The sequence below is a fragment of the Puma concolor genome, chromosome A1, assembly GCF_028749965.1.
Source record: "Puma concolor isolate L17-30 chromosome A1, mPumCon1.1.hap2, whole genome shotgun sequence".
Taxonomy (NCBI): Eukaryota; Metazoa; Chordata; class Mammalia; order Carnivora; family Felidae; genus Puma; species Puma concolor.
This window is the reverse complement of record NC_141667.1, coordinates 78,727,861-78,752,043: the sequence shown is the minus strand read 5'-3', so window position 1 is coordinate 78,752,043 and position 24,183 is coordinate 78,727,861. Positions and strand designations below refer to the sequence as shown.

The 24,183-nt window shown below is 36.6% G+C and overlaps 1 protein-coding gene across 2 annotated transcripts in view; it reads left to right on the top strand.

Annotated features, from left to right (window-relative positions):
• The first annotated feature begins 1,442 nt into the window (after window positions 1-1,442).
• The window catches only part of FAM174A (family with sequence similarity 174 member A), a 37,622-nt gene continuing 14,881 nt past the window's right edge, over window positions 1,443-24,183 (top strand). Inside the window, exon 1 of one of the 2 annotated variants that reach the window (XM_025924171.2) lies at window positions 1,443-2,119. In XM_025924171.2, coding sequence (XP_025779956.1) covers window positions 1,680-2,119 — 440 coding nt within the window. In that variant the 5' untranslated portion in view covers window positions 1,443-1,679. The remainder of the gene's footprint in view (window positions 2,120-24,183) is intronic. The other variant, XM_025924170.2, reaches the window with a different exon arrangement.

Sequence of the window (24,183 nt, the reverse complement as noted above, 5' to 3'; positions counted from 1 at the left end):
TGAGCATCTTGGAGAAGAATAATGCCATCAAATCAAAATAAAGTACACACTGGTAAAATGATATATTTTAAGGAAGGAAAGATGATACCTTTTTTGGGGGGGTGGGGGGGTTGATGTGTTGTATACTGGAGGTTTTTGAGAGGTGGTGGAGAGCATATAATACCAACACTCTTCTATATACGACTCTGATGAAAATTGTGAATCAAGGAAGATAGAAAATCCAAACAGCCATTTTATTACTGATAAGTGCCAGGTTGAAAGCTAAAATTAGGGTGTGTCACTAATGCTCTCCCTCACACTGCAACCAAGAATTAAGATGTCTAGTCCCTGTAATTTTACCAGGCAGGAGCAATTGCATTACTCTGTTACTTCCAAGTGGCTAAAAGATATTATCCTATCTACACTACCTACAAAAGCCCTTTACAAAAGTTTTACCCTAGATCTGTACTTGTCATTTGTAACACTTCAGAATTCAGAATTAATGTAACTGCTCATTGTGTTATCTCTACTTGAACTTAAGTGCTATAAGAGCAAGGATCCAATCTTATTTGTCTATTGTCCGATACACATAATTTACCACAATGCTAATCAAGGAGTAAAATTTCTAATCAATTTGTTGAATAAGTAAGTGTTTTTAAATAAGAACAAATATTCACTTTGGCTTGCGGTCCGGCCTCTTTTGTTTATAGTTATCTGCTCAAACCAACATTCTATATTACTTATGTCAAAGTTAAACAGATAAGGAAGATTTTACTCAAAATTATCGCACAACTCTATTCTAGTTCAAGTCCTCAGAAACAGCTGGAGATTTTAAAAGCTGAGGTAGGGTGCATCATAGAACACCTGTGTTTACTAATTGGTCTTCCCGGAGGGAAGTGGTTAATTTCTCTCATAGTTTTGTGACAGAAGGTAGTTTTAGAACTTGGTCAAGGGACCTGCCTGAGTTAGGCTCTCCTACCCTTCCACAGAGCCTGGGACTTATTAGGGTGGCTGTCTTCTTTGTTGATCACATTTCAAAAAAAGATGTTCCTTAAGAAATACAGCCTTTGGTTGTAAAACTGGCAAGAAATTTTAAAAGGATTTGTATCTCAGAAAGGCAGAGAATGAATTTACAATCACAAGTTTCTAAAGTAAATGCACTAAGGAAAGGGAGTCAGGGTCTTAGAGACAGTCGGAAACATGACCGTAATTTGTACCTGAGCTGAGGCAAAGTCAAGCTCGCTTGATCAATGATTAGCTGTGTTTCTGCAGTTTTGCACCAAGGACCTCAATTATGAGCTTCCGATTTCTCATGGTTTTCCCAAGCAGAGTTGCTGCACACTTTACACCATCCTTTCGTGTTTACTTTCTTACCTGTGACGAAACCGAAAGATTTGCCCTTGTCCTGGCAAAGCGCGTGCGCAGACTACCAGGCGCGCCTGACGTCATTAGACGCGCCTGCCCCTACTTGTTAGCAACCTAAAGCGTCCGTAGTATCACTGGCTGCTGAGATGTACGAACTTCCGGTTTTCCTGGCCGCTGCCGCTGCCGCTGTTGCTGCCCCTACCACCTGCCACGGCTGGGCCTCAGTTCCCGATTTGGTCACCTCTTCTTCGTTCTCCACTGCGCCCATGGTTCCTCTTGGAGCCAGGGCGGCGAGCCTGGCGGCTCCCGCGTGGTGAGAGGACGGTCCGGGGACGATGAAGGCCCCGCACTGCAACTGCTGCCTCAGTCCCCTCTTGATCTCCGCTTTCCTGCTTCTGCTACTGCTGCCAGGTTTGGGAGGGCCTTTGGCTGTGCTGCTGCAGGCGGCCGAGGCCGCGCCGGACCCCGGGCCTCCGGACCGCGGGCCGCGGACCCTGTCGCCCGTGCCTCCGGGTCCCGCCGTTGCCCAGTCCACGGGCCGCGCTCCCGCAGAAGCTAAAGGGCCGCGGGGCTCTGAGGGCGGCAATGGCAGCAGCCCCCGAGCAGGACTTGCGTCAGAAGACTCAGGAGGGAAGGCCGGGGAAGAAGACTCATTGGGTGGCAGCCTTGCTGTGAGCCCCAACCCCGGCGACAAGCCAATGACCCAGCGGGCCCTGACCGTGTTGATGGTGGTGAGCGGCGCGGTGGTGGTGTACTTCGTCGTCAGAACGGTCAGGTGAGGCAAAGCCTCAGTGAGCTTTCCCTGCAGGCCTAAGATGGGCTGCCTGGTGACCTAGCAAGGCAGATTTCTTTGACCTGGTGTTACTCCTCCCTGCCCCCATTATCAAGGGTGCCTGCCTGAGATCATGACGGTTGTCTTTAAAAGCCTATGTACTATAAGAAGTTAAACAACCAAGTAGTTACTCGCTTTCATTTATAAATTATAAATTAATACCTCACCTCCAAATCTCTTTACCTTGTTCAAAGGGCATGCTTTCCTCTTAGGAACTAATCTTGTATTTGACCACACTATCTTGTAATACTTCTGTCTTTATGCTTTATATATTGTTGCGTACTTTCATTTTGCCTATCAGAATGCAGACCTCTTAAGGGCAGGATTCCTATTTAGTAGCGTCTGTGAGTCCTAGAGTTCTTTGTATGGTACTGTTACTTACTAGAAAATCATTATTATTTGGAATAATAGTAGTGCAGAAAAACCTTATGAATATTTTATCTCATAAAATTTAAGAGAAGAAAAGTTATTCCTTACCAGCATTTTCTTGTTATTGGTCTTTAATCTTCCCTTAAGTAATTTGCTTATACTATATGAAGTTTCCTGCATTCCACTGTTTTCGACCTGGAAAAGTAACAATTTTGTATGCTTCAATCTATGTCATATACCCCATTAGTCAGAAACAGCATTCATTTTGCATGGCACAAAGTATTTAAATGCACAATGTTATCAGTTGCATGGTAACATTTCCTTTCCTATGTGGCAAAGGAAAAAAAAAAGGCAAATATAGTCACTTTTAATATTGGAGCAATTGGGGCGCCTGGGTGGCGCAGTCGGTTAGGCGTCCGACTTCAGCCAGGTCACGATCTCGCGGTCCGTGAGTTCGAGCCCCGCGTCAGGCTCTGGGCTGATGGCTCAGAGCCTGGAGCCTGTTTCCGATTCTGTGTCTCCCTCTCTCTCTGCCCCTGCCCCGTTCATGCTCTGTCTCTCTCTGTCCCAAAAATAAATAAACGTTAAAAAAAAAAAAATTTTTTTTAAATATTGGAGCAATTATTTAATACCTAACAAAACTAAACATATCTGAATTTAAATATACCAAATTTTGAATTAGTAAGTGGATAAATTTGATATTTCACCCTCTGAAAAATCCTTTCTAAAATGAATTCATCTATAAATAATAGTTCTAAGTCATTCAAAAGTTTAAATTTACAAAATAAATTTTTTGAGCCTATTCTTACTATAGATTGCTAGATTGTGGAGTTCTTTAAATATTAGATTTGGAACAGAAATGATGACTTAAATAACACCTTAAATATGACAAAGATGACTCAGGAGAGTAAAGTGATTTATCTAGTGTCCCACGGGGTCTAAGGATAATCCAGGATTGTAAATTCCACTCTTTGTTTGATTTTTTTTCCCTCTTTTTTTTCCCCTTTAACAAGATGTCTAGGTCTGACATATGATCAGACTTTTGATTAAGTAGACCAGGTCATTATGTTGTAAATACCAGGTTATGAATAAAAGTAGATGATTGATTGCCACTTATTATTCTACTTAATGCCTTATAAAGTTGAAAAGGAATGATATCCAATTGGTGACATTTATTATGATAATAACCTTCATTTGATACATTCTTTTATTACTGATGTAAATTGTTTTATGGCATCAATCATAATATTTAAATATTCCATGTAATAAGATTGAGTTAGAACAAATCTGTAATAAGACTTAACAATGCTGAAAATCTATAAGATGATTAAAGTGGCTTCGTTGGTTACTCCCTCTCTGAAGAGTTGACTTACAGAGCCAAGGCTTCACTATTTGAAGGATCCATCCAAGAAAAGTGCTGAGGAAGCACTAAGTAGTTTTTACCTCTTGTGGAGTTTTGGTGTAGTATTAAAAAACAAAATACGCACTAGTATCTAAGAAGGCTATTAAAATGCTCTTCCTTTTTCCAAGTTCATATCTATGTGAACAGCAATTTTCTTCATATATTTCAACCAAACACTTTGGAAATGATTGCAGGAGAAAATATGAAAACCTGGCAGTTTATCTTTTTCTATGTAGTTCTGTTTGTTTAAGCCAGACATTGAAGGGATTTGGAAAAGTCTGTCAGTGTGACTTTTTCACTTTTTTGGTTTTCTTTTTGACAATATATTTTTCATAAAAAAGTTAACATGTAATGGATTTATTTTAAATGATATTTTAAAAGTTTCTTACATTTAATTAACATTAAATATTGATATGCATAGTTCACATAAATATAAATTCTTTGGAATCCTGAATAATTTTTAACAATGTAAAAGACCAAAACATTTGAGAACCACTGGTGTAAATCGCATTATCTGAGGTGGGTACTATTGGTTCACAAAGCCAGTGAATCCAGGTCCACTTTCTGTTAAAGTGGAAGTAAGTAAATATTCGTGAGGTGTTAAAGACATTACCACCAAACTGAGGCTTTGTTTTTGATATAAAGATTAGAAGACTTTGATATAAAGATTGAAGCAGACATTATTTTTCTCACTATCTGTTATTTAGTGCTATCTGTATAGTCCTATGAAAGTCCAGAGTACCCTGAGTATTATATTTCTTATACTTGTAAATTATGGGCCTGATGATAACTTTGGGATGATCCTTATGTTTTTATTTTGCCTCTATAATTTGCTTTTATAAATCTTATATATAATGTTTATTGCCATTGATTTTCTGTCTTCATTTCTATAATGCTCAGAAGAGTACAGACTTTTCGGTATGATTCTATTGGATAACTCACTAACATAGTGTATGTTAAAAGCCAAATTCTGAACTATAGCTTAGGAAAACTGTGCTCTTTAACCAGCATCTAATATATTCATTCAGTTCAAGTCCTAAAATTAGCTGGCTACCTGATGTCCAAAGCTTGATTGTTGCTGACAGTGTTTGGGCAATGTTCAGAACTCATAGATTTGCTTCCAGATTATGGGATGAAATTATTTATTTTGGTAAATTATTTATTTTGGTGAATGCTCATTTTGCCTCCCCACTTTAAAAGTATTTGTCACAGCACACCAGTGCTAGTTTATTTGTGTCACGGGAAAGAATGGGTGAAAATCATTTCCCTAACTCTTATGTGGTAACATTTATGAGAAGAATATTTTATTTGCAAAATACTTGAACTCCATGAAATTTCCAAATTGTTTTGTTTTAATCTAACTCAGTTACAATGAATATGTAACTAGAAATAACATTAACTTGGAACCTGAAAATATTCCAAAGAACAATTAGATTATCTCAGTAGAAATTGGAAAATGTATACAAAGGAAAGAGTAGGCTTCCTAATATTAAAAATACCCAGTTTCTATGATAAGAGGCTCCTTGTCTGTCTTATCTTCTGCTATATCCTAAGTGCTAAATATTATGTACAACATATGATAGGCTTTGTATAAGTAGTTGTCTAATGGTTGAGCATTCTTATTTTTTTTTTATATTGTTTAGATGGTGAAGATTTAGCAATTTAATGGTATTTGCTTCTTATTGATAGAATAAGGAGGAATGAACATCTCCATTAATACTTAGATTTCCTTTCTCTCTGTAGGACATTCTTGTCACAGTAAAATCTATAAAGCAAGAAAAAAAATTGTAGGGTCATTACTTTTTAGCATGTAGGTTGATTATTATAAACAATTGTTATAAGCAATTTTGGTATAACTTTGTGAAGAATGGTCCTTGCCTTAAAAGCAGGAAATTATTTCTTTTTTCATGCCATGGCATTGATGCTTTTTCATTTTGTATTCAATATGGTATATTAGGAGACCAAGGCTTAGATTCCAATCCTGACCCTTTCTTCCTTTCTGATCTTTAGCAAGTCACTTAACCTTTCCAGTGTAACATCTCCTCATTAAAAATGGGGAAAGAAAGGTACTTTATATAGTGGAGATGAGCATGAAATTTAGTATGCTGGCCTTTATTTAGGCAGTCAGTATTTATTCAGCTGCTCATAACTAGGCACTGGGGATCTGTTGTGAGCGAAATAGACATTTCTTCCTCCATGGCACTTATAGACTAGAGGAGCAGAGAGACACTAATCAAACAATTGTTATAATGAAGAACACACAGGATGCTATGAAAAAGTAATAAAAGGCAAGTACTATTAATACCTAGTGTCTAGTAATTACACAATATTAATTTAATTTTAATTGTTCCTATACCAATAAGCTAAGACACAAAATTAGTTTTCTTTAACCTTACTTTCTAACTGAAACATTATTTTTTTAATTTTATTTTATTTTAATTTAATAATTATTTTATTTTATTTTATTTTTTAACATTATTTTAAATAATTTGTCCAAGGACACATGGTTGGGCCATGGCAAAACTGCATTGAAACCTAGCTCTGTCTGAACTTTTCCAACATGCCTAGTTACCATCCTGCTTCCTGTGATTACTTAAAGTAACCAATTTAAAGTGATACTGTACATAAGGATGGCTAGCTTATTTTCGAACAAAAAACAAGTGAATATTATATGCACAGTATCTTTCTGTTTAAAACATAGCGAGTTTTGTGAATATTAAAAGTCTCAAATTTTATTTTTAAAAAGTGAGTTAACCTTGGCATTTATTGATTATTAATAAATAACTTAATATCCTATATTAAATAATTTAATATCCTACCTCAAATAATTTAATATCCTACCTCAATTCCCTGCTTCCCATCCCTCCTCCAAAGGTTTTCTTGATTTGCTAGACACAGTCTGGGAGTAGTGTTATTTTACAGCAACTTCTATTAATCTAATCATACATATTTCTACCTCAATTCCTCCTGGAGCAATTCATTATTGAATTATGGATGTGGGATTGGTAATATCTTTCCCATCTGGTTACTTACAAGAAGCTTGTAAACTCATAAGACATCAATAGAATCACTCATTTTAGGCAAAAATAGGGAATACTTTCACTAGTTAACATTTATATATTTTCTCACTGCCATTTATTTGGTAAATACTCTTGAGCAATTAAATTGTGTCAGTGGTGGGCCCTGTGGTGAGAATTAGCAGGGCTCAAGATGCGAGAAGTCTCTGCCTTTTTGGGACTCCATTCTATGTGTTTATGCATCCTTGGAAAGTGGAATTTTCTCAACATGTACAAATTGTCCTGGTTTGACATCATTTGTTCAGCTAGGTAGTATATATTGAATGTTTTATACAAAGACTTAGAGCTTGGAAATATATTTAACAAGTATACATTCTTAAAGAATTGATATTCTTTGCACAGATGAAACTTAACCTTCCCAAAATGTTTAGCCGTACACTTAAAATACTGTAAAATGTTAATTTGGCTTTGAGGTCAAATGCCAAAATGTCAAGGTGATTATGTATCAGTGATATACCAATCTCATATGTCCAGGATCATTGAGAAATGAAGTTGATGGAGAACTTAGAGAAACTCTATGAGAGCAGAGGCAATTTACTTATTTTTCATCCAGGACTAAGCATAGTATTTGCACCCAGATATTTAATAAATGGAATAGGTTTGACTAGACTAAGAAAATAAATGTTTAGTTAGGGAAAATAGTCATTAGGTTTCTCAAAAGAAATAACATCCCTCCCTCCCTCGAAGAAAGAAAGAAATGACATCTCTCATCTATCTCCTTATATATACTTTTCCTTTCCTGCTTCCTTCTAATATTAAAGAATTAGGTTACTGCTTGTATCACTTACTATTTTGGTTGAAATAGTAACCATAAAACATGGTTTCATGAAACAGCCCTGGCTAACTTAAACTAGAAGGGATTTATTTATTTATTTATTTATTTATTTATTTATTTATATCTCAAAAAGTCAAAGAGTAACTAAAGAATCAGGTTTTGGTAATAGGTAGGAACTAAAAGCAGCTTAGGAGATAAGAACCCAAAACAGAAGTTTCTTTCCACCCTACTGTATAGATATGCAGTGGTTTTCACTTTTTTTGTCCCTCAGCTCAGGGATTGAATTCCTTGGATGGAGAAATAAATTTGGCCTATCTTTTAGCAGAGATGGTAGCAATCCTAATATCTCACCAGACTATTGTGGTAGAGATACTACCAATAAAGGAATATGAGTGCAAACAGGAAAAGGATGCAGTCACCAAAAACAACAGATGTTTACCTCCCTGATCCATCTTTGCTCTAGGTTTCAAGGAGTAATATAAATTATTCATACCCATCTTGCTAGATGTTTTTTAATCCAGCGGTTCAAAATTTTTTTTAACAGTTATTTATTTTTGAGAGAGAGACAGAGTGTGAGTGGGGGTGGGGCAGAGAGAGGGAGATACAGAATCTGAAGCAGGCTCCAGGCTCTGAGCTGTCAGCACAGAGCCCAATGCAGGGCTCAAATTCACGAGCTGCAAGATCATGACCCGAGCAGAAGTCAGATGCTTAACCAACTGAACCACCCAGGCGCCCCTAATCCATCAGTTTAAAGTGCCAGTTCTCATGCCTGGCTCAAAAAGTATACTGCAATTTTACCACCAGTCTGTAAAGTCACTACCTTCAAATTACTAAGTGTTCTTTTTTTTCTTATTTTTTTTAATGTTTGTTAACTTTTTGAGAGAGAGACACACAGAGCATGAGCAGGGGAGGAGCAGAGAGAGAGAGAGACAGAGACAGAGACAGAATATGAAACAGGCTCCAGGCTCTGAGCTGTCAGCACAGAACCCGACAAGGGGTTTGAACTCACGAACTGAACGGTGAGATCATGACCTAAGCCGAAGTCAGACCCCCAAATGACTGAACCACCCAGCGCTCCCCAAGTGTTCTTTATTCTACAAGGAGAGTCTTTATTCTGAACAGTTTGGCTGTATTTGTTATCATTTAGTTCTTGAGTAATTTTTCCTCTCCTGACTTCTGTTCCAATATGCTATCATGATCCCATTTCAGTGTAGCCTGATGGGAAGTCAGATTCCCTGAATTCTTATAGTAGCTTTTTATGAGAATACACTTGGTGTATATCCTTGGGTGAGTTAAATGGCAACCCTAAGGTTTAGCTTAGGTGTTGCAAAATAGAGAAAATGATAGTATTTACCAGAAAGGATTGTGTGAAGAATCTCTACAAAACACTTAGCACAGTTCCTGGGGCATAATAACTGCTTAATGAATTTTAATAGTGATAACTATTATTTTTCTTCTTTCATTACTCTTTTCTGATCTCTTCCACTTGTCTTTTCTGTTTTCACCTGTAATAATCTTGGCTTTAGGGAATGCTTTTAAAACTATTTCTTTCCTCTGTTTTTGTTTTTTACATGTGATAACAGGATTTTCTGTATTTAAGCAGTGTTTATCAGGTATGCAGTTCTGGGAGGCAAAAGCAATGAGGTTAATTTGTTGGGGGTATCTGGGCCAGGGCAATGCTTCCCAACCTTTTCCATGTCATGCCATACTTAGAAATTAATATCCATGTGGGGTAAATGCTTAAGACTATTTACTCTGATCTCTGTCCACCTTGAACCCTGATAGCAACCCAAGGGCTGAGGGTATTTTTGTTTTGGCACATCAGTAAACCATTTTCATATGTGGCACAGTGGTTGGGGAGTGTTTGTAAAATAGTGATGTATGTGACTATGCAAAGACGTGGTTGGACAAGTTATTGTATGGGGCACGTTTAATTCCAGTCAAATCATTTCATGATTAAGTTTGAGTGATTATTATGTCACTTCATAAACTGTTCTGGGCATTGGATCTTAAAGGATAAGTAAGATGATATTGTTTCTCTAGGAGCTTAACATCTAGGGTAAAGTAGATGCTTTTTGTGATAACACATTGAACTTTTAGGAGTATGTTGCAAGAGATCAAGCTAATTGATGGGGGCTGCTTGGAAATCTCATTCCCATAGACAAAACTATTTGGACAGTCACTTAATACAGCAAAAAATATTAAATTTGAATAGAAGGCTTGTTATTCCTAATCAGCATGAATGATCTAAAAACTTTCCCTATAACTGAATCTACTTTTCAGTCGGCCTTTTCTCCTGGGATATGTTTTGGTCACTCTTAACAATCTCGGCTATGCTGTCAGGGAGAAGTATTGAATAGAAGAGAGAGAGGAGTATTCATTTAAGAATGTAGTGTTGAAATATATTTAGATATTAGTAATACGAAAAGAGCTAGTAGAAAAAGAAATATTGAAGTTAAAGGTAAGGAAGGTCCTTCAGAAATCATGGAGAGAAAGAATCTGAATAAAACCAATGTGTAGGAATAGCGTGGGTGAAAAGGGAGAGATAACCTCCATTGAAATGTCCCTATTTTCACACCTCCTCTGGTTGTTGAAGTCTGGTTTTACTTCTACCATTCTAAAAGTGCCCTTGCAGGGGATAATTAATAACCTTTCACATCAATTCATGGACACTTTTCCTGTCTTTCCTGTAGCACTCAATATTTTATCTCTTACTTCATCTTCTGATTTTCTTAACTCTTTCAATATTTGTTGTCCATGTTATCCATGAACTTATTTCTCCAAGGACTCTTCTTCCTGCTCTTAGAATTCTTTTACACCTCTAATCTGAAGAACAGTCCATATCTTATTCATATTCCCTAAAGACCCCACCCAGTTCCTGGAAGACAAAGACTTTATTAAATGTTTGTGGAAGAGAATGACTTTCACCTCTTTTATATTTGGGAATTTTCTAGGTCCTTTCCTTAACTCTGCAGTTTGGCTGCCCATGTGTTTTGAGTGATCCATCAAAAATTCACTTCTTTAAATACCACCTCTAAGTTATTAACTGCCTCTGAGTTTCCATCATGTATAACCACCCAACTTTTACTGGATGTATGATTCAAACTCATAAAGTTGAAACTTGTAACCATCATTTTTGTCCCCAAACTTTTCCCTCACTGTTCTCTAAAGGTAAATGGTATCACCATATACATAGTTTCTTGAACTAGAAACCTGAGCCATGCCAAGTCTCCCTTTTGTTTACCTTCTACATCCACTCATAGAGTTTCATTTTCTAAATAGCTCTTGACTACATTACCACTTGGCCAGCTTCACTAATATCACGTTCCTTTAGGCTCATATCATTTGACTACTGGTGGTACTATTCTAACTTGTCTCTTCACTCCCAAGTATATCTGTCTTTCAACCTACATTCTAAACAGCTAGCATTCCTTTTGAAGTGTAGATCCAATCATTCTCTGTGCTTATAATTTGTGCTTTATGGCTGTGCAATATGGTAGCCAGCTACATGTGGCTTTAAAAACTTGAGTAAATTAGAATTAAATTCTATTTGTTAGATGCAGTAGCCACATTTCACAGATCAATAATCACATGAGTGTATTGGCTACCATATTGGACTGCACAGTATAGGATATTTCCATCATTGCAGAAAGTTCTGTTGGGCATTGTTATTCTATGGCATCTGATGGGATAAGGTTCATATTCCTTAGCTTAGCATGTAAGGTCCTCCCCAATCTTTTTTTCATCATTTTCCATGTATATCTTGTGTTCTAGTCTCAAATGGGCCATATTTTTATGGAAATGTATTTTTCAAACAAAGAGATTGCATGCATTCTTTGTTTTATCTAACATTTCTTTTAAGATGGAAATAAAACATCAGCTGTATCAAAAACCCTTTGTTCTGCCAGACCCCTTTGTTGTCTTAGCTCATTCAGGGTGCTATCACAAAGGTACTACAGACCATGTGGCTTGTAAACAACAGACATTTATTTCTCACAATTCTTGATGCTGGGAGTCCAGCATCATGGTACTGACATTTTTGGTATCTGGCTAAAGCTTAGTTTTTGATTCATAAACAGTGTCTCCTAGCTGATTTTATTCTTTTAATTTTTTTAAATGTTTATTTGTTTTTGAGAGACAGAGAGAGACAGAGCATGAGTGGGGGAGTGGCAGAGAGAGAAGGAGACACGGAATCCGAAGCAGGCTCCAGACTCTGAGCTGTCAACACAGAACCCAACACAGGGCTTGAACTCACAACCTGTAAGATCATGACCTGAGCCAAAGTCAGATGCTTAACTGACTCAGCCACCCAGGTGCCCCACTTCACATATTTTCTGTACTTGAAGAGCTGTGGACTCAGCATCTGTGGCTGTGCAGAAAAGTCAATTGGGGCCCTTTAAAATACATAAATATTTGTATATATTTATTCAAGATAATAATCATTACATATATCTAAGATAAATGCAGTAATCAGGATGAGTTGTATAAGTGTAACTGGGAGATGCATTTTCTGGTAACTAAGAAAGTTTGGATTTGGGACAAACAGGAGAAACTGAATTGAGAAACATCTTGTTAGTTACAATGGAATTTTTCTGAAAATAAAATAATCAACAAATAGAATTATGAAACTTTAGTGCTAATATTCAGATGGTATATTCCAGTATACTCCTCCAGTATATTTGGATCAATTGTTACAGCCATTGTCTGTCTTGATTAGTTGATTCTACGTCTTGCAGTTGTTAAATAGCTGAATATCTAGAATACAACCTCTGCTTTTCCTTCTCTTCAGAGTTTGAGTTGTTTTGTCCATTGCCCTTGTTGGTATTTATCTTCTATATTACAGCATTTGCCTTTAACTTTATTTTTGATACTGTCAAATTTATGTTTTTAATTTACTTTAATTTGTCTTTTCTCAAATATGAGAAAGACAATAAAAAGTTAAAGTTGGGTTGCAAGGTATGTCTTGATAAGTTGCATTGCTCAGTATGATGTAAAACATAGCATGAAAAATACCTCAATCATAAATTTGGAATCTTATAGTAATTAAAATCATTTTCCTAAGAAATCATTTAGGTTTTTCCAGGGTGCCGGGGTGGCTCAGTCAGTTAAATGACTGACTCTTGATTTTGGCTCAGGTCACGATCTCATGGTTCGTGAATTTGAATCCCGTGTTCGGCTCTGTACTGGCAGTGTGGAGCCTGCTTGGGATTCTCTCTCTCTCTGTCTCTCTCTCTCTCTCTGTCTCTCTCTCTCCTACTCTCTCTACCCCTCCCCTGCTTGTGTTCCTCTCTCTCTCAAAATAAATAAAATATTTTGAAATAAATCATTTAGGTTTTTCCTAGTTATTTTCCAGAGATATTTACTGTTAATTTCTTTCATATTATTTTTTTTCTATACCAATAAATAGGCATAGACTTGGCAATTCTCAGAATAACATGAAGATACTGAGTCTACTTAAGAGATAATGTTATTCCTTTGAGGTGGCCAAACCGTGTTATGTTTTTCTAAAGTAAAAATGCACTGTGGCTTGTCTCTAGTTTATATTATAATTTTATTTATTCACTGGTTTTCTCAGTAATAAGACAAAAGGTGAAAAATAAACTTTTGTACTGGGTAATGTACATACATACAAATGTGTACATGTGTACTATTCCATGTAGGTTCCTACTCCTCTTTTATACTCAAGCCTGTAAATATCAATTCATGTTAGCAATACTATATTTTGAATAATTATAATCCTATGTTATCAATTATATCCTTTTTTCTTTTCATTAGGCATATTAGACATATAGTTCATATTAGTTCATGTATGTTTATGCAGAACTTTCATAGAAATTTTTTTAATTATTTTTTTTTTTTATTTGAGAGAGTGCACAAGCACATATGAGCTGTGGGAAGGGGCAGAAAGGGGGGAGAGAGAGAATCCCAAGCAGGCTTCATGCTGTCAATGCAAAGCCCCACATGGGGCTCCATCTCACGAACCATGGGATCATGACTTGAGCTGAAATCAAGAGCTGGATTCTTAACCGACTGAGCCACCCAGACACCACTATAAAGTTTTTTTTTTAAATCAACATTATATTACTTTATCCTCACCTCTTGTGTAGATGATTTTACAGATATTGGAATGCATTTGAGAGTCTGAATATTTTAACCAGGGTACCATAGCTTATGCTGAGATAATAAACAGTCTCAGTTCCAATGACTTAATGCAATAAAAGTTTATTTCTCCCTTATGAAAATGCAGCTGCAGGCCTGGGCTCTCCTCCAGGACAGTTGTCCTCTGCATAGCAACTCAGCAGTTTGGCTGACTTTGATCTTAGGGTTTTGCCCTTTCAACCTAAGCCCGCTACAGTGTCAGACCTTGGTAAAAGAGACTAAAGAATGCCCAGGGACTTTGATTGCCTCTGCCTGGAAAGTAGCCTAACTGAATGATGAGCTGGGAAGTGACAAAGTGAGAGAGAGTGTGTGTGTGTTCCAGATTTGGTGAGCCCTAGTATTGTCTGCCATATAAAGTGATATATCAAAGGTCATTGAGCTACAAAGTATCCAAGTTCCTGCAGAATCCAGAGTTTGAATTCTATTTTTGGTGTTCCTTCTATATTGCACAGCAGTTTTTGAAGTGATTGATTGATCACTTTTTCATTGGGATGAATTTGTATTTTACAGAACAGGAAAACAAATTCTTAATGATACTGAAAATAATAAACAATTAAATAACGCTTTTGCAGTTAGCTTAGTCTGTACTATTTCCCGATGTTTTCTTACTCATAGGATACATTATAATGGATGCACATTGATCCCCACTGGAAAATTATCCTCTTTTTTTTTTTTTTTTAGCTATACTAACTCTTGAGAAAGAGTTAATCTCCATCACAGCTTCATATTGCCTCATGTTCATTTTTGCCCATAGTTTCATGTGTTTTCTTCTACATTGACTCCCTAAAAAGTATTCTGATTGGCTTATCTTTATGGGCTAGGCCACATCATGGGTCACAATCCCTTCTAGAGATTGACTGATAGCCCTTGAAAAAAAGTATCTATCCCAGGATGGTTTTAGTTATGGCTGAGAGTAGGGGACTTTTGTACAGTAGAATATACCATTAACTGTTGTTACTCATTCAAAAAAGCTTGTAGGCAAAGTAATTTTTCTTAGGATAGGGACAGCAGACATGACAGGTCTCATGATAGCAGGCCTTGTTCTAATATTAGAGCTCTATCTTTTTTAGTGGTAGAGACTGGCTATACTTCCACTGAAACCTAGCACTCTGAGGAGTCCAATTTAAGAACTGTTGTGTTCATGAATTTGGGCTGCTCAGTCTCTGAGGAGAGAAAAAACTGAAAAGGTTTGGATGATCTAGATGGAGCTGAGACTACTGAATTACTGGAAAAACAAGGGTAGAATGAAAGTGAAAAGTTTTAGTGGGCTTATTATGTGGCACTGATTTTTTATCGAACTCTGCTAAGAAAAAAAGGTGAGTAATATATTCAGAATGTAGGGATTGGTAATAGAACCTGCCTAAAAGATTCTTAAAAAAGAACAACATCAGAAGGAAATACACATCTGAGTTATGGAAGATTGTCAGCCCATCTCAGAGAAGCTAAGATGCTAGGTGCCCTGATCAGTTAGGAGGTTTTTACCTGTAGGTAATAAAATGCCAGTTAAAAGTGACTTTAAAATAAGGACATATTTTGGTGGTGGCGTTATTTGCTTGTCATGAATATGAACAAGGCTCAGACATGGTTCTGTGATTTTGTGATAGCATCAAGAATTCTGGGTTTTTCCATCCTTGTCTCTTCATAAGATGGCTACCTCAGCTTTAAGCATTCTGTTCTCACACAGTAGTGTTTCAAACACAAAAAAGAAGGGGGCCTTTCCCAGAAACCACACTGCTAGAGTCATCCCCTTCTATCTCATTTGTCTGAACTGCTTTATCTGCTCAGCCCTAAACAATGACTGGCAAAAGGAAAATTATATTTCCATGATAGGTTTACACCAATTATTATGATCATTATGTATCTCTTAGGGCTGGGCCCAATTGCTCTGTAAACAAAATCATGATTCTGTTAAAGCAAAGTAGGGTTTCCTTTTGGATAAACAAAAAGCAGATTCTGTTTCTGTGATCAGAACTAAGAGATGGCCTTACCAAAACATAAATGTACTTGTTAATGCAAGTAGCTACTGGGTTATTAGTTTTACTGCAAAAGGATGAACCAGAAAATGCAGTTCACTAAAATAATATGTTCATTTTGGTATAGTGTGAGATAATTATATTAGGTATCAGAAGACTGTTTTGGTAACTGATTTTGTGACCTTGTTTAAAATTACTTTGATTCATTAGGAAGACAGTCTTGCTTAATGTTTTAAGATCCCAGACTCAGGAGCCAAATTGCCTGTGTTTGAATCCTAGCTCTACCATTTACTATCTCAAGTTTAATTTTTTCCAAGCCCTGCTTTTCTATGTATAAAATGAAGGTACTTATAGGATTGTTGTGAGGATTATATCAGGTAATTCTTGTAAGCTGTGTAGCTCACTGCCTGTCATATGTGCAGACCGGATAAATGTTAACCTTATTAGTGATTTTGTATGTCTAGAGTTGTAATTGTAATATATTTTGGGGTTTTTACTCTGTTTTTTGATACCTCTTCACACCATTCTTTATACATGTAGTATTTGACCTCCTAAAATACCTATGATCAGCAAGACGTTAGGACTGGCAAGATTATTAGAGACAGGGTGGGAGCTGAGGAGATTGTAAGAGAAACCCACTAGAGGGGTTGGTCTTAGAGTGGGAGGTGAAATAGGATGAACTTTGGAAATGCTGAGTTGTAAATAGTACTTTAAAGTTAGTTGGGGAATAATTCCATGCTGAATTCTTAGAAGTGGAGGTCAGAAGAATTTATCAAGCCTCACATCCCAAGTTTTAGTGCCAGGAAAAGAACACTAGGATATCCATGTAAAGACCAAGGCAAGAAATGAACAAGGGAGCTATGTGCTATGCACTTACTACATGACATGTCCTAGCTAAGCTATATGGTACTTATTTAGGATTTACTTCACCTGGGGCTATCTACCATTATAACATAAAATAGGAGACAAGTTTAAACACAGGAACTGATTGTATGTGCTAAATTACAGGGAGCTGGGTGAGAAGAGATCTATCAGAGAAAATAGTGCAGTATCCTCAACATAGATGAACATGCATTTGATCTTTTTTAACTTTTAGGTGTTAGCAGTGAACATTTTACTGGAGATAAAGAATGGCAGGATACTTTGTTGAGGGAATCTTCTATTTAGTGCTGCACTTGGTCAAGGTCATGATAGTGACAGAGCTTGGTAGATGATAGGCCAATAGAGAGGACCCAATTATAATTATGAAAGGAAGCCAAATGAATTTTTAAAAAGCACCATAGTCTGAGAACTTCAACATGGGGTCAATTGCTCCTGAGAGCATTATTGTTTTACAGAAAAATGGAATAATCATAATAATATTGAGACATCTAAAATAGTAGAATTAGCTCATTTTATCCTGTATAATAGGGTAGAGATATTGTTAGCATTGGATATATCTCCATGTAGAATGCTGAGAATTTAAAAGAAAATAAGGAAAAAGTCAGTTTGGCTTTGAATGGATAAACTTCAATTATTTAGAATCTAAATGAAGTATAACTACACATTACAACATTGTAATTTTACATACCCAAAAGATGAAAATGAAACTACTCAGTACAGGTTGCAAGCTGAATACTAGTGTTTCTTGTTTGGATAGCGTTTGAACATCACCCGGGCTCAACTTAAAACATCCTAAATGAGTATCTAAGAAGTCCTGGAGTGAGTGCATGTTTGATATGTTTAATTATTCTAGTCCTTTTCCCCCCCTCCCTCTGAGCCAGAAGGCTGTTATGTGTATTCTGATTTAACAATTGGCTAACTCCTATAGGTTTTGGTATAATTTTGGAGATGATGTTCTTTTCAGGCTTCTCTTACCCCAGAGGTGATGATTAACATATAAAATTGTAGGTTTTGTTGGTACACATAGAAAATGCAATATATATGTGAATCCATATATTTTAGTTTGACGGATAGTAGGCATCTGCTTTATGCCATTCCCTGTGTGCTGTGGTTATCGCGGTGAGCAAAAACAAATTTACTTCCTGCTCCCCTGAAATTAAATCTAGTAGGGAACACAAATAGTTTACACAAAAGAGTATACAAGTATATCATGAATAAATACTTCAAAGGACATGTATCAGGGGTGCTATGGAAGCCAGTACTAGGTGTTTATGTATGACCTAGTTAGGTAGATTAAGGAAGACTTCTCTAAGGAAGTGATAACTGAGCTGGAGCTGAAACATGAATAGGCATTAACTCAGCAACAGTGTGGTGTGTGGGGAAGAGTATGAGTCCAATGACAGAGCATGTATGGCAATTATATGGGAATGAGTTAGAAGGCTTTGTGGATGGGGTGCAGAAGGTGAAGCAGAATGTAGAGTAAACAGCAAGGTGAGGCTAGCAAGGTAAGTTAGAAGCCATGCTATGTTGGACTTTATAGGCCGTATTACACAATCATCACTGCTAAGCTAAAGGAAATTGTTGGAGATTTTAGAAAATGGAGGGAAGCTTAGTGGGTGGCCAGGTAGATAGTGCTATGGTTATTAAACTATTTTAATAGTCAAGGCAATTGGTGATAGTGGTGAAGACCGTAAGTGGATTTCAGTAATTCTCAGGAAGTACAATCAATAGGACTTTGTGATTGTGACAGCCATGAAGCTACACTGAATAGACTTCCCTTTAAGAGACCCTGCTGTAGGAAGCATAGTTGACCAACAACTTCCAGCTGCCACAGCTTTGGATCCATCATTGCATCCATGCCAGAGCCGTAATTCTTAGGCCTTTTCCAGCCAGTGACTGACTGTGGCTAAATCTGGCCATCCTGATTAACAGAGGACTCCCTCCTCTAATGGGCAGCCTTTGTGTGAGGACATCCCATTGTCCTGGTCAAAGCTTTCTCATAATTGCATTATTGTCTACTGCTCTTCCTAACCAATTATGCTTCTTTTCCACTCTCTTGCACAGGTCTAAGGCGTGCATTAGCCTTTGTAGGATCTCCTGTTCTCTCCATCTGTCCTTCAGAGGCCTTCCCCCTAATAAATCTCCTCTAGTCTATTAATTAACAGACTTGGATCCTTCTGAAGGCTATGAGGGAATATTCTGAACTGAATGTTTATTTACCCCCCAAATTCATATGTGACTGTATTTGAAGATGGGATAAAAGTAAAATGAGGTCGTAAGGACAGTGCCCTCATCCAATAGGGCAGGTGCATCTTATAAGAAAAGGAAGAGATACAAGAGCTCTCTCCCTGTACACACAAAGAAGAGATCATGTGGGCACACAGTGAAATAGAAGCTGCCCACAAGCCAAGAGAAGAAGCCTCAGAATGAAACCTACCTTGCTCATACCTTGATGACTCTAAAATAGTAACAAATAAATTTCCATTGTTTAAGCAATTTTATGGTATTTCATTATGGCAGCCTGAGCAGATTAATATATGGAAGGTTGTTCCAGATTTCTCTCCTTGACTCTTCATCTTCACTTGGAAGTCTATCTCCAAATTTCATCTTCTTTGTTCTCTTTTCTTTCTTTTTTCTTTCTTTCTTTTCTTTTCTTTTCTTTTTTTTTTTTTTTTTTTTTTTTTTTTGACAATAGTCACACTGGATTAGGGCCCATTCTAAATGACTTTAACTTAATTGACTAGTTAAGACTCTATCTTCAAATAAAGTCACATTCTCAGGATCTAGGAGTTAGGATTTCAACATATGAATTTGGAGACACAGTTCAAGCCATAACATAGACTTATCTCTTGTTGGTGTCTACTTCTTGAAGAACTTGAAGTGATAACTGATGGATTCGGTTTTGGCAATGGGATATGGAAATGAGAGACAGGTCAGATAAAAGTATTTTTATAATATGTTATATATCCAATTGAGTTGGATTTCTTGATAAATCATAGGTGGCTAAAATTGTGGCTCACTAATTTTTATTTGCATTATGTTACAATGGCAAAGTAATCAGTTTCAAAATCATTCTTGGTCACTGATTTACTTTTTTGCCAAAAATAGTCAAGTCAAACATTTTGTGGTAGTTGTACCTTTACTTATTAGGAATTACTCTGCTTGCTGGTGCGCCTAGGTGGCTCACTCGGTTAAGTATCTGACTTTGGCTCAGGTCATGATCTCATGGTCTATGAGTTACAGCCCGGCGTCGGGCTCTGTGCTGACAGCTCACAGCCTGGAGCCTGCTTCGGATTCTGTGTTTCTCTTTCTCTCTGTCCCTCCCCGGCTCATGCTCTGTCTCCCTCTGTCTCTCAAAAATAAATAAACGTATAAAAAAAAAAAAAAAAAAAAAAAAATTACTCTGCTTGGGCACCTGGGTGGCTCATTCGGTTAAGCATCTGACTTGGGCTCAGGTCATCATCTTGCAGTTTATGAGTTTGAGCCCTGCATTGGCTCTGGTTGACAACTCAGAACTTGGGGTCTGCTTCAGATCCTGTGTCTCCCTCTCTCTTTGCCCCTCCCTCCCTCCCTGTCTCTCTCAAAAATAAACATTAAATTAAAAAAAAAATTAATGTTTATTTCTGAGACAGAGAGCATGAGTGGGGGAGGGGCAGAGAGAGAGAGGGAGACACAGAATCTGAAGCAGGCTCCAGGCTCCGAGCTGTCAGCACAGACCCCAACATGGGGCTCGAACCCACAAACCATAAGATCATGACCTGAGCTGAACTCGGTTGCTCAACTGAGTGAGTCACCCAGGCGCCCCAGAAAAAATTTTTAAAAATTACTTAGCTTAATCATTATGTCTCTCATATAGAGAAGTTTCTGTGTATAAAATATCCAGTAGATGATATATTCCTCAGTTTAGTTTTGAATATGCTTTGGAAGAAATTAAGTAATATTACTTACATTATTCCGTACTTAATACCTACAGGCTTTCATTTAAAAGAACACAAAAAGAATAAGACCAGATGGGTACTGCAAGTTACATTGATCAGTTTTCTCTCTTTCATAGAGTAGTAAAATGAAATGGAGTTTTATTCTGTTGTGTTTATTTTATGTAGCCTCATACATTTTTACATAAAATTTTATCAAGCTTACTTTAGTAGTTTAGTTTTATTTTTGTACTGTAGCTTTTACATGTTATTTAAATGGAAATAATTCCTACCAACCTTAGTAAAATAAAATTTTGAAGAATTTGCAAACTATATTGGTTAGCTATTAACTTGACTACCTAGAAGGGATCTCAAGATCATTTACTTGTGCATTCCATGTGATGAGTGAATATCATTCAATATAATCAACCATATAGCTATTTTCTTTTGCCCTTTTAATCTTCTATATTTTCCTCTACACATTTATAAAATCCTCATTTTTTTGTTAATTGAGAGCCAACAATTTTTTTTTTCAGGTTGCAATATGCATTTACTATGTTTAATAGAAAAGTGTAACTATAGATTTATGTAATTATCAATACATGTAGACAAGATGGGATGTCATGAGCTTAAAGAAAACATTCAATTGTGACAAAAGAACCATAGCTGTTAAAATTACATGAATTTTAAAGCTGCCTTATACTTTTGTTTAAGACTAAGGTACACTGCATATTAAGATAAAAGTAGCCTTTTTACTTAAAATGTGTAGTTTTATTTTGTGTTTTGTATTTTATGTTCAATATTTATTATTATTTTAAGTACATGGCTTATTAAATCGGCCCAATAACTTAAAGGTTTACAAGTGTTTTTGACCTTCCCTGAGAAAAATCACTTCATGTGGATATATTTGGTGTTTTTATACCCATGTTACTATCACAGCCATGTAATAGTAAAAAAAAAATTTTTTTTTTCTTTTTGAGAAATTGGATTTCAACTTTAAATTCTATTAAATTAAGTTTCATTCTTTAAATTCTCTCCTGCTGTCAGCACAGAGCCTGACACAGGGCTCGATCTCATAAACCATAAGATGATGCCCTGAGCCTAAGTCAAGAGCCAGATGCTTTAACTGAATGAGCCACCCAGGCGCCCCAACATGCTAACTTCACTTAAATTGAACAGCATTCCCCTGTTTATTGGGTGCCTAACAATGTAGTTTCTCTGTAGGTTCTTGTTTTTAAAGAGCTTAGATTCATGTTTGGAAGACAGCATTTATATAAATGATAAAAGACAGTGCAAGCTAAAATAAGTAACAGAGTGCTCACTCCTACCAATATAGTCAAACATTTACACTATACAAAGTATAGAAAATAGCATGATTAGCCAGATTAGTTCAGCCACTCACTGAAAGATTCATTCAAGAAACAATGAAGACCTTGGGAGTGGAGAGGAGTGTCAGCTGAGATAAAATTTCAAGTCCTTAAGGTCTACGTTTGTATCATTCCCTTTTTTTTTTTTTCAATGTTTATTTATTTTTGGGACAGAGAGAGACAGAGCATGAATGGGCGAGGGGCAGAGAGAGAGGGAGACACAGAATCGGAAACAGGCTCCAGGCTCTGAGCCATCAGCCCAGAGCCCGACGCGGGGCTCGAACTCACGGACCGCGAGATCGCGACCTGGCTGAAGTCGGACGCTTAACCGACTGCGCCACCCAGGCGCCCCATCATTCCCTTTTTTAAGACTTGCCAAGGTATCCTGTGACCGACTATGACTAGGTTACTGACGTATTGACTCTTTGACAAATAATATATGACCTGGAAGGATCAAAAATAATTCACATGACATTAATTTCTTCTTTGTTTAGTGAAAATGCCAGAATGTTTGAAAAGCCACATGATTTAGAAAATTGAGTGAAAGACTGGCAAAAGGGAAGAGGAGAAATTCTAACTCTGAATATCCTTAATTTACACTGCCACATCCCTTCACTTACTCTTGTGTATTCACTTTTTGAAACCAAAGGAATGCATGACAAAGGTTATTGAATTATGTAGTTCAAAAGAACCATTAGTTAGGTATATCTCCCTTGTGCTTTTCCTATTTCCGGGATCAGTACTTTTATTTTCTTAGTTTTTCTGTGAATACCTTTATTAGTCTAAATCACAGGTTGGTAAACTATGGCCCATCAGTCACATGTGGTTTCTTGATCTATTTTTTTAAGACCTATCAGTCAAGATTTTTTTCTTTTTTTACATTTTTAAAGGGTTGTAAAAAACCAAAGTAACAACAGCAAAAAATTAAGGTGAATATGTGACAAGTGACTGTATGTGATTGCTACAGAGTCTGTAATATTTACTATATGATCCTTTGCAGAAAAAGTTTAGATTTCTGATCTCTACATGGGTGTGAGTGTGTATGAATGTGCTTGCACACATATACATACATACAGACATGCACACATGGATGTGCTTACTAATTTAACAACCTAACCATTTAGTTTCTTGCCATATAAAAGACTAGCTTATACTACTTACTGCTATTTTTACTTTTTGCTATTTTTATTTTATTTTATTTTATTTTATTTTATTTTATTTTATTTTATTAGTTTTAACATTAGTATTAACTCTTACGTTGGTTGCATTTGTAGTTTTAAATACTATACTGAAACTTCTTGTTTCCTGTTCCAACATGTTTGGGTAGGCATATAAATAGATCTATAGGCAGTGACTGGTGGATCTTTTCTTGTTTTTTGTCCAGACTTAGTAGTATTTTCTAAATTTTCATCACTGAGACCGGGTACTTTACCCTCAGAAGCTAGCACAATGCTTGATGCTTCATAAGAGTCAAATATTTCTTGAGTATGTATATGTGTGAGACAGTTTGTCTCTCAGGGGATCCACTGTCATCTTTACAGAGGCTTGTATAGCTTTTCCCAGTTGGCACTGTAGTCATAGTATATCTTTTTACACTTACTACATCATATAAAGTGACCCAGAAGCATAAACATATATGTTGTTACTGAAATATCTTCTGTTTTGTTTTTAACCTCCCATAGAAACTTGTGTAAAACATATTTTCTTGTGTATGGATTTGAGGTTATTGCATTGGAGGTGACTTAGGCATTGATTGTAGGATCAGATTTGGATCACTGAGCTAGAATGTATCATTGAGACCCTCAAGTATTTAAGGAGCGTCCTAATCAATCAGAAACTGTTGTACAAAGCAGTAATACAATGGCAAACAAGGCATGTATAGCTGCCCTCCTGGAACTTAGTGGAAGAGAGAGGCAAATAAACACTCAAATAACCATATCTACAAGTAAATATAAATGCAAACTGAGATAAATAATTTGAAGGAAAAGAACAAGTTATGTGAGAGAAAACCTTAGAGTGCAATCCTAAGTCAGAGACTTCCATATGAATTCAAATGATGATTAATGTTTAGCACCCTAAAATATTTTCT